Source organism: Carcharodon carcharias, chromosome 19 (assembly GCF_017639515.1).
Source record: "Carcharodon carcharias isolate sCarCar2 chromosome 19, sCarCar2.pri, whole genome shotgun sequence".
NCBI lineage: Eukaryota > Metazoa > Chordata > Chondrichthyes > Lamniformes > Lamnidae > Carcharodon > Carcharodon carcharias.
In genome coordinates, this window is record NC_054485.1 from 101,462,201 (window position 1) to 101,478,511 (window position 16,311).

At 44.5% G+C, this 16,311-nt stretch overlaps 1 protein-coding gene across 4 annotated transcripts in view; it reads right to left on the reverse strand.

Moving 5' to 3' along the window:
- The window catches only part of LOC121291464 (large proline-rich protein BAG6-like), a 94,769-nt gene that overhangs the window by 28,091 nt on the left and 50,367 nt on the right, over positions 1-16,311 (reverse strand). For 2 of the 4 annotated variants that reach the window (XM_041212679.1, XM_041212677.1), the window contains 5 exons: positions 14,793-15,064; positions 10,546-10,675; positions 8,687-8,881; positions 7,450-7,699; positions 7,046-7,108 (listed from right to left, as the gene is read on the reverse strand). In XM_041212679.1, the coding sequence (XP_041068613.1) occupies positions 7,046-7,108; positions 7,450-7,699; positions 8,687-8,881; positions 10,546-10,675; positions 14,793-15,064 (910 nt within the window). Of the gene's footprint in view, positions 1-7,045; positions 7,109-7,449; positions 7,703-8,686; positions 8,882-10,545; positions 10,676-14,792; positions 15,065-16,311 lie in introns of all 4 variants that reach the window. The other 2 variants (XM_041212678.1, XM_041212676.1) reach the window with 1 other exon arrangement.

Below are 16,311 nucleotides of genomic sequence, written 5' to 3' on the forward strand. Positions count from 1 at the left end.
ATGACCAAAATTCTGGTCAAAGAGGTAGGTCTTAAGCAGCATTTTACAGAGGAGGAGAGCAAAGTAGCAAGATGGCAAGGGTTCGGAAGGGATTCCAGGGCTTAGACCCTAGGCAGCAGAAGGCAAAGCCACCACTAGTGGAGTGATTAAAACCTAGGATGTGCAAGGGGTCAGAATTGTAGGTGGGAGGGGTGGGGGAGCAGGAATCTTGGAAGGTTGTTTGGCTGGAGGATGCTACAGAAATAGGGCAGGGTGAGGCCATGAAGGTAGCTTTCAAAGACGAGAGGGAAATGGTGGTGGTGGTGGGGGGGGCGGGTATGTGTGTGTGTGTGTGTGTGTGTGTGTGTGTGTGTGTGTGTGGGGTTTGCAGGGAATAACCTCAAGCCAAATCTTAACTAAGTGGGAAAAAAACCTCTTGGGTTAAGGAAGTTAGTCATTCCAATTTTGAGGTGAAGGCTGGGTGGGTGCGAATGCACTGACTTTACCAGGACTCAGTCCTTCCCTGTCAGGGGGGGTACTTTATTTTAATTCATTCTGGGTGACTGGGGAAGGGTTGGAATTAATAAATATTATCGTCTTGACATCAATACCTACCACACGAGCAATAACCAGGTGACAGCCTTTCCTTGCATGTTCATTTCTAATATTAGTATAGAAATCTCTGAAATCTAAAGGCAAAGGGATGAGTGCTCTTGTCATTTGTATGTGATTGTTTGAAAATTTGTTTTTTCATGGGATGTGGGCGTCGCTGGCTAGACCAGCATTTATTAACCAATCCTAATTGCCCTTGAGGTGGTAATAAGCTGCCTTCTTGAACTGCTTCAAGTCCACCTGGTGCAGGTACACCCAACAAGCTGTTAAGAATGGAGTTCCAGGATTTTGACCCAGCAACAGTGAAGGAGCGACGATATATTTCCAAGTCAGGATGGTTTCTGGTTTGGAAAGAACTCGCAAGTGGCTGTATTCCCATGCACCCGCTGTCTTTGACGTGCTAACTGGAAGAGGTCATTTGCTGTCAAAGGAGCCTTGACAAGTTGCTGTAGTACATCTTGCACGTGGTGCACACTGCTGCCACTAGAGGGAGTGAATGTTTAAGATGATGGACGGGTGCCAATCAAGTGGGTTGCCTTGTCCTAGATGGTGTCAAGCTTCTTTTGTTGTTGAAGCTGCACTCATCCAGACTAATGGACAGTCTTCCTTCACACTCTTGACTTAAGCCATGTAGATGGTGAAAAGACTTTGGGGAGTAAGGTGTTGGAGTTACTCAAAATTCCCAGCCTCTGACCTGCTCTTGCAGCCACAGTATTTATATGGCTAGTCGAGTTCAGTTTCTGGTTAATGTAACCTTCAGGACATTGATAGTGGGAGATTCAGTGATGGTAATGCCATTGAATGTCAAGGGGATTTGGCTAGATTCTCTCTTGTTGGAAATAGTCATTGCCTGGCACTTGTGCAACATGAATGCTACTTGCCACTTATCAGCCCAAGCTTCATCACCGAACACCCTTCCTTCTCTTCTGTCCTTATGTTGGAGGAAAGGTCATTGATGAAGCAGCTGAAGATGGTTGAGCCTAAGACACTAACTGAGGAAGTCCTGCAGCAATGTCCAGGATGATTGGCCTCCAACAACCTCAACCAAGTTTCTTTGCGCTGGATATGACTCCAACCAGTGTAGATTGCCATTGCCTTCAGTTCTGCTAGGGCTCCTTGATGCCACACTCAGTCAAGGGCAATTGATGCCAAGGGCAGTCATGCTGACCTCCCTTCTTGCATTCAGCTCTTTTTGTCCATGTTTGGACCAAGGCTATAATGAAGTCTGGAGCCAAACGCCCTTGGCGGAACCCAAATTGCGCATTGGTGAGCATGTTTTGCTGTAGAAGTGTCACTTGATAGCATAGTCAGTGATATCTTCCAGCACTTTTCTGATGAACAAGAGTAGACTGATAAGGGCAGCAGTTGACTGGATTTGATTTGTTCTGATTTTGGTGAACAGGACATACCCAGGCAATTTCCCACATTGATAGATAGATTCTCTCTTGTCAGATAGATTTTGAATGTGTTTTTCAGTCCATTAAGAGGTTTTACTTGGAGCTGGTGTATTTAGTCACCGCCTTTGTCCCTTCCGACACGGCGTGCATGGCCAGTTCCCCGGGCAGCAGCAGGCGCACAGTGGTCTGGATCACTCAGGAGCTGATGGTGCTGCGCTTGTTGTAATGGGCCATGCGGGACGCCTCGCCCGCGATGCGCTCGAAAATATCGTTCACGAATGAGTTCATGATGCTCATGTCCTTGGACGAGATACCGGTGTCAGAGTGAACCTGCTTCATCACTTTGTAGATGTAGATGGAGTAACTCTCCTTCCTCGACCTTCGCCCCTTCTTGCCACTGGTTTCTTTAAGGCTTTCTTGGCTCCCTTCTTGGGAGCTGATTTCTTCTCATCAACCAGTCTCAGTGGAACGGGACAGTGATTATTAGAAAGAAAACAATAAAAAGAATTCTGATTAAGTAGATAGCCTTGAGTTTTGTTTTGCTTCATTTCAGTTACTGAATCCAATGTGGGAAAGAATTCACAAAGGTGCTGACAGGGAGGAATTAATAAACATTGCTGCATGACAAACTGTGTTATCAGTGCAGATAATAACAAACAGTGCTGACTGAGAGGAATTAGTGCCTGACAGCAGCACTGAGCTACATTTTCAGTGCAGCTGCAGTCACCAACAACTGAGGATTGGCCAGCAGTGCTTATTAACTCCGAGGAAGGGAACAAGATCACAATGCAGCCACTCAGCCCCAAACAACATTTAGGACAGATCGTTTCAACTTTACACTAAAAGAAAATGTAACTCTAGAAGTCGGTCAACATATCACAAAGAAACGTTCTGCAAAACGCAATGCTCCAAAGACTTGATGTCACAAGATCTTAACACACAGCAGTAAAGAAGAAAAGGCGCCAGTGCAGGATTTCTTTTTCAAAAAAAAAAAGGCAAGCATCTGCTCTCTCAAGTAGATGCTGAAGCTCCCAAGGTCACTATTTTGATGATGATCAGGGGAATTCTCCCCATTGCCCTGGTCAACATTTATCCCTCAACCAAAATCGCTATAGAGAGAGATAATCCAGTCATTACCACATTACTGTTTGTGGGAGATTGCTGTGTGCAAATTGGCTACTGCATTTCCTTCTGTGTCTAACCTGCAAGAAGGATGTAAGGGAGCAGTTGCATCTGTACAAGTGGAAAGGAACTCACCAATCTTGCAACAATCATAGAGGAATCTCACTCCTCTACATTGCTGACAAAAATTTCACCAGAATCCTTCTGAACTGCTTAGCGCAACATCTCAACCAGGATTTGCTGGCAGAGAGTCAGTGCAGTTTCACAAAAGATCAAGGAACCACTGCCATGGTGTTTTCAGTTAGACAGCCCGAGGAGGAATGGGCCTCTACACCACCTTTGTAAGGTAATGGAAAAATCCTGCTGACCTGAGAAATCATCACACTGGTTCAACATGCCTTCCATGAAGGCATGCTTGCGCACGTCCTAGACGATGGCAAGTCTTCTGACCCATTCCCTGTCACTAATGGAGTTAAACAGGGTTTGGCAGTTGCACCAATCCTCGCCAGCATGTTCCATCACTGCCACGCTCTCCGATGCCTTCCATGATGTTGATAGGAAGATAGGAAATAGGAAGAGTGGCCATTTGGCCCCTTGAGCCTGCTCTGCCATTCCTCATCTCAGTCCTAAATGGTCTACCTCTTATTCTTAGAGTGTGTCCCCTGGTTCTAGACACACCAGCAAGGGAAAACATCTTTCCTGTATTTACCCTGTTGAGCCCTGTAAGAATTTTGTATACTTCAACGAGATCACCTTTCATTCTTTTAAACACTGAAGACTATAGGCCCAGTTTCCTTAATCTGCCCTCGTAGGAAAATCCTGCCATCCCAGGAATTAGTCTGGTGAACACTCTTTGCACTCCCTCTATGTCAAGAATATCCTTCCTTGGGGGGGGGGAGGCGGCAGCAGCAACAGAGGGAGGGTGGGGGTCCCTAGAGCTCGGAAGTTACAGCCCTATAAATTCTCCTGTCTCTGCCTGTGGTACATCACTTTCAAACTTAATGTAAAATTCTGTCATATTATGGTGACTCTTTCCTATAGATTCCTTTACAACAAGCTTATTAATTAGCCGTTCCCTCATTGCAAAATACTAGATCTAAAATGGAGAAATGGCAGATGGAATTTAATCCAGACAAATGAGAGGTAATGTATTTTGGAAGGTCTAATACAGGCAGGAATTATACAGTAAATGACAGAACCCTTAAGTGCATCGACAGGCAGAGGGATCTGGGTGTACAGATCACTGAAAGTGGCAACGCAGGTGGATAAGGTAGTCAAGGAAGACATATGGCATCTTGCCTTCATCGGCAGGGGTATTGGGTATAAAAGCTGGGAAGTCATGCTGCAGCTGTATAGAACCTTGTTTAGGCCACACTTGGAATATTGCGTGCAATTCTGGTCCCCACATTACCAGAAGGATATGGAGGCACTGGAGAGGGTGCAGAGGAGGTTTACCAGAATGCTGCCTGGTCTGGAGGTTATTAGCTATGAGGAGAGGTTGGAGAAACTCAGATTGTTCTCATTAGAGCATCGGAGATTGAGGGGTGACTTGACAGAAGTTTACAAAATTATGAGTGGCTTGGACAGAGTGGATAGTCAGAAGCTTTTTCCCAGGGTGGAAGAGTCAATTACTAAGGGACATAGATTTAAGGTGAGAGGAGAAAACTTTAGAGGAGATGTGCAGGGCAAGTTTTTTTACGCAGAGGGTAGCGAGTGTCTGGAATTCGCTGCCACAGGAGGTGGTGGAAGCAGGTACGATAGTGGTGTTTAAGAAGCAGCTTGACAAATACATGAATAAGATGGGAATAGAAGGATACGGACCCCAGAAGTACGAAATGTTTTAGTTTGACAGGCAATGTGATCGGCACAGACTTGGAGGGCCGAAGGGCCTGTTCCTGTGCTGTACTTTCCTTTCTTCTTTGTTAAGATGGCCTAATCTCTAGCTGGTTCCTCAACATACTGTTCTAGAAAACCATCCCATATACATTCCAGGAATTCATCCTCCACAGCATTACTTCTAATTAGCTTCACCCAAGTCTATATGGAAATTGAATGCCCTTTGTTATAACCCATATAACCCTTGTTATATGCACCTCTAATTTCCTGATTTATACCATGCCCTACATTACTACTACTGTTTGGTGGCCTATAAACAACTCCTACCAATGTTTGCTGCCCCTTGCTATTTCTTAGTTCCACCCAAACTGATTCTATAACTTGATTTTCCAATCCAAGATCATCTTTCACTAATGTATTGATCCCATCCTTTATTAACAGTGCTACTCCACTTCCTTTTCCTTTTTGCCTATCCTTCCTAAATGTCAAATACTCTCGAACATTCAGTTCCCAGTCTTGGTCACCCTGCAGTCACGTTACTTTATTTGTGGAATCAATTCATCTACCTTGTTGCAAATGCTGTGCACAGATAGGGCACCTATAATTGTCTTTTTATTATTTTTGCAACCTCTAACCTTACACTGATAATCATTTCCCTTATTGCTACCTTTCTCTCTTGCCCTGCCCCCCTCTTTTTAATTTATCACATTTTCTTGCATCTGATCCCTCAGTCCCACATTTAGTTTAAAGTCCTCTCTACCACCCTGGTTACATGACTCGCCAGAACAATGGACCCAGTGTGGTTCAGGTGAAGACTGCCCCAACAGTACAGTTCCTACTCTCCCCAGATCTTGGCAGTGAAGTCAGACATTGTTTGGATGAGAAGCTGCTCAATCTGAGACAACTCCAAGCAAAGGCCAAGGTCTCCAAGACCATACTTTGCAATTTCTTGTTTGCTGATGACTATGCACTAGCTGCTGGTTCAGAGCAGGACATGCAACGTGGCTTTGTCTTGTCCTCTAATGAATGCAACAACTTCGGTCTTATATCGGCACAAAGGAAACTGAAGTAACATAACAGTCTGTTCCAGGAAAGCCCTATCCTGAGCCAAAGGTTTCAGTCCATGGCCAGAACTGTAATGAGTGGATAAGCTCACTTATCTCGGAAGCACACTCTCTCAAACTGTTTATATTGATGATGAGACACATGCAAGAATTGCAAAGCAAATGCAGCTTTTAGCAGGCTTTGGATATTATTTTGAGAATGAAGAGGAAGGTGTCTGCCTACCAAACCGAAAGTCTATAGAGCAATAGTCCTGTCACTCTGCTCTACGTTTGAGAGACTTGGATTGTGTACCAGCATCATGGCAACCACTTTCAGCTGAGCTGCCTTCGGAAGCTTCCATAGATCAGATGGCAGGACAAAATACTAGACACTGCGATGCTCACCCGAGCTGGCATGCCAAGCATCCACACCATACTGAGACAGTCACAACCGAGTTGGACTGGACATGTAGCCAGAATGCCTAATACTCGCTTACCAAAGTGAATATTTTATGGAGTCCGGGTCATGCCTCTCAGTATAATCAAAGAAAGTGCTGCAATGGCACTCTGAAGGCTTCACTTAGAAGTTTTGATATCAACTTCGAGTTTTTCAAGAAGCTCACCTAGGATCACTGCACCTGGTGCAACTAAATAAAAAAGTGCGGTCTCCTTCAGAAGAAGTGCATAGCAGAAGCAGAGAAAAAATACGAGGGGAAATCCCAAGCCAGCAACTCATCCAAAACTCAATTATCTGCAGTATCCTATTCAATTTGCAGCAGAGCCTTCTGGGTGTCTTCTTCACCTCCAAGAATGAATATGAACTTGTGAGGAGTACTTAACTGGCTGTCATATGATATGGGGTACCCAGAGGTCATGAAAGGCGCTTTATAAATGCAAGTTTTTTTTTGTTTCACCCAAACTATGGAGAACACTGAACCAACTTTTTCCTCAGTTGCTGACAGACATGTTTTGGCCCTCCAGTAATATCCAATTCTTTTGATGGGGAAGCAGGAGGAATTTTCTGCAGTCACGTTATTGCATGAGCTAGGCCGTTACCTGGTCCAGCACTCCCGGCTGCAGATGAGGCAGCTGCAGAAGCATTCCCAGTTGTCGCAGAATCTGTCCAGAGAACAAAAAAAAACACCAAGGGAATAAAACAACACCTTTTAGAAACATTCAGTATTATACAGCTGATATGGGACAATGTCAAGCAAGACAAAAACACAGTCAGCATGCCCCATGCGTAACAAGATGGGGGTCAGCCTTTCAACGTTCCGAATTTGGACGTCAGAAGGACTACTCTGCACGCAATAGGGGCAAGTCTGAAACAATTTTTTGCTTACACATATCCCCTTGCTCTCAAATCTGGGTTTAAATTCAGGTCCTAGAACAGTGCTGGATAAAGGCAACCAAAAATCCCCGATGGGCACCTCTGAGCCCTTGCAATCCCTCAACCATACCTCCTTGTAGATTCATCTGCATCATGACAACGGGCTCCATGGTTTGGTGCGTGATGCGGATGACCCGGGGATGCGGAGTCTGGGTCTGAGCCTGCGAGCCTTGGGTCTCCGGCACTTCCCGCGACTCTGTGCCCTGCGGTTGGGCAGCAGGAGTTGCACTGGCGGTCGGTGAGGCTGCTGTCTGCCCCTCGGCATTGTGTTGTGCCCGGCTGCCATTGGTCGTCATGGTGACTGTTGTTCCAACATTGATCTGCTGAAAGGACGAAAAGTTGTAATTTTAGTATCGGGGAGCAGGTGTAGCAGCTCAGCAAGGTTGCAGAATAACGCACTCCCTTTTTAAGTGGTCCACCAAGCACAGAAGCACTCCCCACCATCAAAGCTTAAGTACTCTGCCTTAACCCTTTCCCCCGAAAGGGGGGGGTCTCAAAATAGCAGTCATAGTCTCAAGATATGGGGTTGACCATTTAGGACTGAGATGAGGATAAATACCTTCACTCAGAGGGTTGTGAATCTCTGGAATTCTCTGGCTGAGAGATGGGAATGCTCAGTTGTTGAATATATTCAAATCAGAGATCAATAGATTTTTGGGCACTAAGTGAATGGAAAGATAGGGGAAAAGGTGGGAAAGTACAATTGATGCTAAATATCAGCCATGGTATTGAACATCAGAACAGACTGCTTGAGAGGCCGTATGACTTGCTCAATTTTACAGGATGCAGATGCACCCTTCAAAGTCTTCCAGGACACACACCATCAATCCACTGGCCCAGTGTCCAATTTTCTCCCCTCCATTCCTGAAATGAAGCTTTATGCTGATGTGCAAAAGATGGATGCCAGGTGCTGACACATCTCTCCCCAGTCTCCCATCCAAGAACTGAGGCAATGTTAGGTTATCAATAATATGGGGCCATTAAAGATCAAAAGTTCGTTTTTGACACACTTCCCACCACAGGACACTATGTGTTGGCTGGAAGCTGAAAGACTGGTTGATTTTTGCCCTCCTTAAACCAGAGCTCCCTCCACTGCTGCCATCTTGGGAGATCCAAGTACTGGGTGCAAGCTTAACGCCTTAAGACAGAAATTTTTCCTGGGACCATGTTGGTCAAAAACACTTAGTACCACATGAGATAGAGCATTCACAGACAAAGGCACCTCCAGGAAATCCCAAGCCCCGTCACTCTGACTGACTGGTCTGCACTCCTGTGCCAGGTCCAACAGCCAGTGTGTAGTAACTCACCTGAATGGGCACAGCCTGCTGCAGCACCACAGGTGAAGCATAATGGGACATTGGCCTCACCACATGCAGGTGACGGGGAGTATTAGCCGCCAGGTTACACCGGAGGTCAGACAGAGCCACAAAGGTGTTGCCCAAGAAACGAAGGGCTTCTCCTACAAGGTTGATGATTCTCTGGTCTTCTTCTCTGCCTTCAATCTGCAGGAAGGAAGAGTGAAAAAGGCTACAATAAATAAACAATGCTACATAAACATCATTCATCTTATTTTTCCCGGCCCCCAGTTCTCCCGAAAGGTGCTGGCTATTCTCAGGAAGGTACAGTTCCACATAGATGCAACCCTCATACAATACCCTGCCCCAAGTGACAATCCTTCGAATAGGAGACCAACAGGCAATTCAGGTATGCACATCTTCAGGTAGGGGGCTAGCTAGCTGATTGAAACCCAATCACAACACTCTTAATTACCAGCTCCAATGAGATCAGCTAACGCAGGCTAGGGATCCAATGTAAGACCATCAAGGCCTGTGATGCTACATCAGGCTATGCCTTTGTATGAAAGGACATGGGATACCCTTATAAAAACTGACAGGAGCAATTCCTCACTGACCAGGCAGAGCTGGACGGCCTTGATACAAAGGGGGCAGTGAATTTAGCAACTAAACCATCAAAGTGCAGGGAGGACAGGGTGTGGGGAGCTTAATTTGTGTACAACTATTTTGCAAATGCTGCATTCCTTGAAATATAGGTCAAGGGGTGATTTGATTGTGCTTTTTAAGATTTTGAAAGAAAATAATAGGGTATTTAAGAAAGAAATATTTTCTGCTGGTGGGGGAGCCTTGGACAAGGCAGCCTTATCTTCAGCGTTCAAAATCATGAGGGGTCTGGACAGAATATATTGGGAGGAACTGTTCCCGTTGGCGGATGGATTGAGAACCAAAGGACACCGATTTGTGATTGGCAAAAGAAGCAATGGTGACACGAGGAAAATCTTTCTTATGCAGTGACTGGGTAGGGTCTGAATGCACTGAGGGTGAGGTGGAGGCAGATTTAATTCAAAAGAGAATTGGCTAATGATCTGAAGAAAATTTTTTTTCAGGATAATGGGGAAAAGGCACAGGAGTGAGGCCAGCTGAGGGTTGCTCTTACAGACAGCCAGCATAAACATGATAGGCCAGATGGCTTCCTTCTGTGCTGTAACCATCCTACAATTCTAAGTCAGAGCCTGGTTCAAGAAACATGTTAGGAAACATTTCTTCACATAAATGGGTAGATGAAACATGCAACTCTCTCCCACAAAAAGCAGTAGGTGATAATTCAATTAAGAATTTTTAACCTGAGGTCAAATTTTTGCTAGCGAGGGATATGAAGGGAAATGGAAGCAAGGCAGGTGTTTCGAGTTAGGATACAGATCAGCCATGATCTTAATAAATGGCAGAATAGGTCAAATGGCCTACTCCAGTTGATAAATATTCCATCCTGGTTGAACAGTTAATTTCTAATGGGGAGATGATAAACATACATCAGAAATAGGAGGAGTAGGCCATATGGACCCTCAAGCCTAATTCTCCATTCAGTAAAGTCATGGGTGAACTCCTACATCAGCTCCACTGTCTCCATCCCCAAATCCTCAATCGCCCTTGGTTTCCTTATTGCCCAAGAACTTATCGATCTGAGTTTTGAATATGTCAATGACTGAGCATCCACAGCTCTGTGACTCTGTGATGCACTACCCTCTGTGTGAAGAAATTACTCATCTCAGGCCCTAAATGGCCAACCCCTTATCCTGGTGGAAAGCTTGAAAGCTGGAAGCAGGTAAAGCTGCAGAAAAGAGCAAAGGGACGTTACAATTCAGAGGCCATACATTGTTGTTGTAGTCCGCGGTTGTGGCTGTGCTCAGGATCTCCTGGTATCGCTGCACAAATGGCTGCAGTCTTGCCTCAACTCTCTGCAGCTCGGTCAGAACCTCGAGATACTCTGTCGGGGATGGGTGGCTGAAATAGAGCAAGCAGTCAAATGAGCGTGAAAATTGTGAACAGCAGGCCCACCCTTTAACCAGTTGACCCATCTTCTCGCCACATTGCCCAGTTTCCTTTCTCCAAGGCCCTTCCCCATTAAACAGTCTGCTTCAATGCCCTTTCCAGGCTATTTATTCCATAACTATTTCTTTCCGGTGAAAGGGTTCCCTTCTTAATCCTAAATTTCGTATCTTTAAACTTGTGGCCCCTAGGATTTGAACCAATTTCCTACAATAGCTTTATTAACTTCAATTAATTGTACAGGTTTATAATCACGGTTATAATCAGCAGTGGCTCAGTGGGTAGTACTCTCGCCTCGGAGTCTCAAGGGGTTCAAGTCCCCCTCCAGGACTTGAGCATAAAAATCAGGGCATACGCTCTGTACAGTACTGAGGGTGTGCTGCATCACTGGAGGTGCCTTCTTCCCGAGCTCCCATCTGCCTGTTTGGCAAAAGATCCCATGGCACTATTCCCAAACAGCTGGGGAGCTGACCAACACTCATGCCTCACTCAACATCACAAAAACGGACAATATAGTCATGATCACATTTGTGCTGTTCACAATTTATCTGCTGCGTTTCCTACATCACAATAGTGACTGCAATTCAAAAAGTACATCATTGGCTGAAAAGTGCTTTATAAAGTGCTATATAAAGGCAAGCATCTTTTACATTCACCTCTAAGTTTCCTACTTTGCAAAGGATTTTTAAAAGAAATTCAATTATTTTTAAAAAGTCACAAATATACTAACCATTTTTATAGTGTAAATTCCAAACACCCAGAATCAATGAAGGCATTTGAGTTATTTTGCTAATTTCCAGAAAAAATTCCCTTCCCCCTTTCCCTTTTATGCCAGGCACCATTCCACAGGTAAAGGTTACAAGGTACAAACGACAGAGAGGAGTTAGTCGATAGGATCACTGTGAGATCCAGACTTCAAAGAATCAGGAATGATGTTACAAGAACACAACCTGGAAAAGAAACAATGCTTATACAGGCCAGTGAAAGAGACCAGCGATGGGTTGGACACGGGTCAAGGACGGAGACAGCTATAGTATATTTGAGAGTCCTGCATTCAGAGTTGCATTGAACATGAAGCTTAGGAAGTCCAAGGAAGTGCTGGACAGAATGTCAATGGTGACTTGTCATAGAAAGGGATACAGGTAACTGAAGCGACAAGGCTAGTTCAGGACTGAGAGCATTAGAGTGAATTCACTGGTAGTCAGTGTGACTACTGAGCTGATGGATGGTAATATATGAGGGAACAGTAGCATCGTGGTAATGTTATGGGCTAGTAGTCCAGAGACATGGATTAATGCTCTGGAGAGATGTGTTCAAATCCCATCAGGGCAGCTGGGGTAATCTGAATATAATTAATTAATAAAGCTGGAATAAAAAGCTAATATCATTGATGATAATCATGAAACCATTACAGGGAAAGAAATCTGCCACCCTTACTTGTTCTGGACTATTGACTCCAGATCCAAAACAATGCGGTTGACTCTTAACTACCCTGTAAAATAGCCTAGCAAACCATGCAGGCAAATCAAAGTCACTGCAGTAAAATTGAAGAACAACAAATCCAGATAGACCTTGGCAATGGAAATAACATGGACACACTCAACCCAATTGAATTTCTTTCCACAACAGCACCCAGGGTGTACCTACGTCACATGGTTGGCAGCAGTTCAAGTAGTTGGGTCATTACCACCTCCTTAGGCAATTAGGGATTGGCAATAAATACTAGCCCAGACAATGACGCTCACATCCCATGAATGAAAATGATATTGATAGTAGTGTCATTCCATAATTATAGAGAAATGCAAAGTACTGCAGAGCCCCTCATACCCTTGGGGATGGTAGCATTGTGGTAATGTTACTGAACTAGCAATCCAGAGGCTTGTACTAATGCTTTGAAGACATGAGTTCAAACCCCACCACTGGAGTGGTGGGTAATTGGAATTCCATTAATAAATATGAGATAAGATGCTGGCATTAATAATGATCATGTACTGGGGTTGTTGCAAAAACCAATCCAAGCGAGGAAATCAGCCATCCTAACCCTACGCATAACTCTAGATCCACAGTAGTGTGTTTGACTCTTAACTGCCCGTAAATTGACAAAGCTAGCCACTCAGTTGCATCAAAATCAAAATAAAAAGAACCATGGGCGTACCTACACCACGTGGACGGCAGCAGTTCAAGGCTGTGGCTCACCACTACCTTCTCAAAGGGCAATGAAGGATGGGGACCCCGAGAATAAGTAAATTAAAAAAAACTGATGCTGGGTGTCCGTTAGCTGGCACAAAAGGGGCGGTTGTGGACAATGTATTAACGAGCCTCACTCAGGCTAGGACTTCCTACGGGGGAGAAATCTATGAGACAATTCCGAGAATGACATCACTCTTTATCCAGGAACAGAGAAATTCATTAACTGAATAGGTGGTGGAAGCAGAGTCTTTGAATATTTTTAAGGCAGAGGTGGATAGATTCTTGGTAACCAAGCGGTGATAGGATATCGGGGGTAGGTGGGATGCAGTTTTGAGGTTACTATCAGATCAGCCATGATATTATTGAATGACAAAGCAGGCTCGAGGGACCGAATGGCCTTAGCTGGCACAAAAGGGGCGGCTGTGGACAATCTATTAACGAGCCTCACTCACGCCAGGACTTCCTACAGAGGAGAGATCTATGAGACGATTCCGAGAATGGCATTACTCTTTACCCAGGAACAGAAAAATTCATTAAATTATTAAAAAAAAAATCACACACTAAACCACAAAAGGGCTTCTGAAATGAAGAGACAGAAAGTAAGCATTTTGCCACAATGGCATTCTCCTTGCAGTAATTTTCTTGTAGTGTTGGAAACACCAGCCAACGACAGTTGCCTCTGCTGTGTTTTTTTTTTAAACTTTCTGATCACTGATGAAAGTTTAGAGATACCAGAATACTTCACACTCGCATGGTAAATACAGGTTAAAAAAGGACACTCAGTCTGCGCAAGCTTCACCAGAATGAAAGACCCCAGAGTGGAGGGATTGCAGCAACTGGCTATTAAACTAAACATATGAATAAGGAGCAGCAGTAAGCCATTCGGTCCCTTGAGCCTGCTTCGTCATTCAATAATATCATGGCTGATCTGATAGTAACCTCAAAACTGCATCCCACCTACCCCCGATATCATATCACCCCTTGCTTACCAAGAATCTATCCACCTCTGCCTTAAAAATATTCAAAGACTCTGCTTCCACCACTTTTTCAGGAAGAGAGTTCCAAAGGCTCACGACCCCTCAGAGAAAAGATTTCACCTCATCTCCATTTTAAATGGGAGACCCCTTATTTTCAAATAGTGACCCCTAGATCTAGAAAACTATCCCAAGGCTTTTGACTCCGATACCCTGCCCAGAGGGCAGCTTCATATGTAAGACTGTGAGAACAAGGATTTTCCTGACGCTTGCTCCAACTTAGGCACTTTCATTCAGTTTCAAGTGAGGTCCCTTGTCCCTTTAGTACCGGGTTAACAATAATATTTCACTCTGTCATAAGATGTTGTTACCAAAGTAATGGGCGGTAAAAAGTATCTCGACTCAATTTTCACAAAATTAAGTGTCAGAATTTTCAATGAGAGATGCAAAAAACAAAACAGGGAGCACATTTAAAAAGGAAAGTTGCATTTCCCTAATATGGGATAACTGACCAGATAATCTGTTCAAGTAATGTTGGTTGAGGGATAAATATAGGCCAGGGCACTGACAGAACTGCCCTCTTCCCCTTTAAAAGAGTACTGCAGGATCTTTTTCTTCCACTCAAGAGGACAGGCCTGTTTAACATCTCATCTGAAAGACAACACCACCGACAATGCAGTGCTCCCTCAAATTTCCCTCAGTCAACCTAAATCTTGTGCTCAAGTCCCTGGAGTGGGGCCTAACCCACAACCTTCTGATCTGAGAGACGAGAGTTCTATCAACCAAGCCACATTGATACCTTATGGCAAGAGGCCTCGTGTCCTACACTAACCTTTCCGTTTAACTTTTTACACATAAAACAAATAGAGGGAGAAATCCTGAACGAACCTCGTGAGCAGACTACTTACTTGGGCCCAGGCGGAGCTTCTTCGGTCTGCGTGGTAGCTGAGGATGAGCCCACATTGGGTTCGGTGGCTGTTGATGTGCTTGTACTCTCCTGGGAGCTACCCTCTGCCGCAGCTTCTGGAGGCGGGACAGTTGCAGCTGCTTGGGGCTCTGTGCTGGACGTCTCCATGGTCTCTCCTGCTACTGGTGCTGTTGGTGTTACAGGTTCTCCTGGCAAGCTTGTGGTACCCACAGGGCTCTGTGCTGCCTCCTGCGGAGTGCCATTTGTATGACCCTGAGAAAGGTTTTTAAAAACAGCGCTTTACTTACAGAAACCATAACCAGAATGGACAATACTTGACCGCTGGCTTGCTTGAAGTGACATGAACAAGAGGCAGCCATTTTTATTCCACCAATTTGTTATTCTTTGCAATGGCCTTATCATTTCTCTGTATTGTTTAAATATTCTTACTTCCCAAATACGTCTGATGAAAGCTCAAAGGCTTGATAGGTTAACTCAGTTTTTCTCTCTCTAATCACAGATGCTGCCTGACCTAAGCGTTTCCAGCATTTTCTGCTTTTATTTATTAGATTGGTGCCAGGACGAGGGACTTCAGTTATGTAAAGAGACTGGAGAAGCTGGGATTGTTCTCCTTAGAGCAGAGAAGGTTAAGAGGAGATTTGATATAGGTGATCAAAATCACGGGTGGTTTTAATAGAATAAGTAAGGAAAAAACTGTTTTGTGGCAGTAGGGCCAGAGCACACCAATTTAACGTGATCGGCAAAAGAACAGGGGGGGGCGGGTGGGAAATAAATCGATGCAGAGTTGTGACCTGGAATGCACCGACTGAAAGGCTGGTAGAAGCAGTTTGGATAGGAACTTTAAAAACAGAATTGGCTAAATACCTGAAGGGAAAACCTGAAGGGCAAAGAGCAGGGAAATGGAACTAATTAGATAGCTCTACTAAAGAGTAGGATTGATTGAATGGCCTCCTTCTGTGCTGTATCATTCTATGATTCGATTTTGGATTTGCAGCATTTTGCTTTTGCTTCCGCTTCCAAGTGTCTCTTTGGGTCTTTAACATTTATATGAATGCTGCTGCTATGGCTTTCGCGTGCAGTGCAACTCACCACAAATAAAATCTTAAATTCACCTACAACTTTAAACACCATCACCATAAAATCCTTTCCAGCTGCTTAACTTTAAGGGCCTTTCATTTTCTACTCTGACTGCAAAGAAAACAAGCCCAAAGCAAATAATGATGGTTCCCAATGAGGTAGTGACAGGGATTAAATGCCAGGCCCGCCCTCCAATAACTCATGGGGTGAAGGCAATGGGGCTAAGCAGTAGCAGTGAGTGTCTAGCAAGGGACCATCGGAGCAGAACTCAAGCTCTCGATCCTGGAAGAACAAATGATCTAAGAAATGGAATGAAACTTTTTGCCAACCTACTACAGAGGCAAATTAAGTTTTTGCTTGATTTCCAAAATAATCAACCTCCCCGAGGCCCCTTCTGTATATAATATTCAGATGGCTCTAAC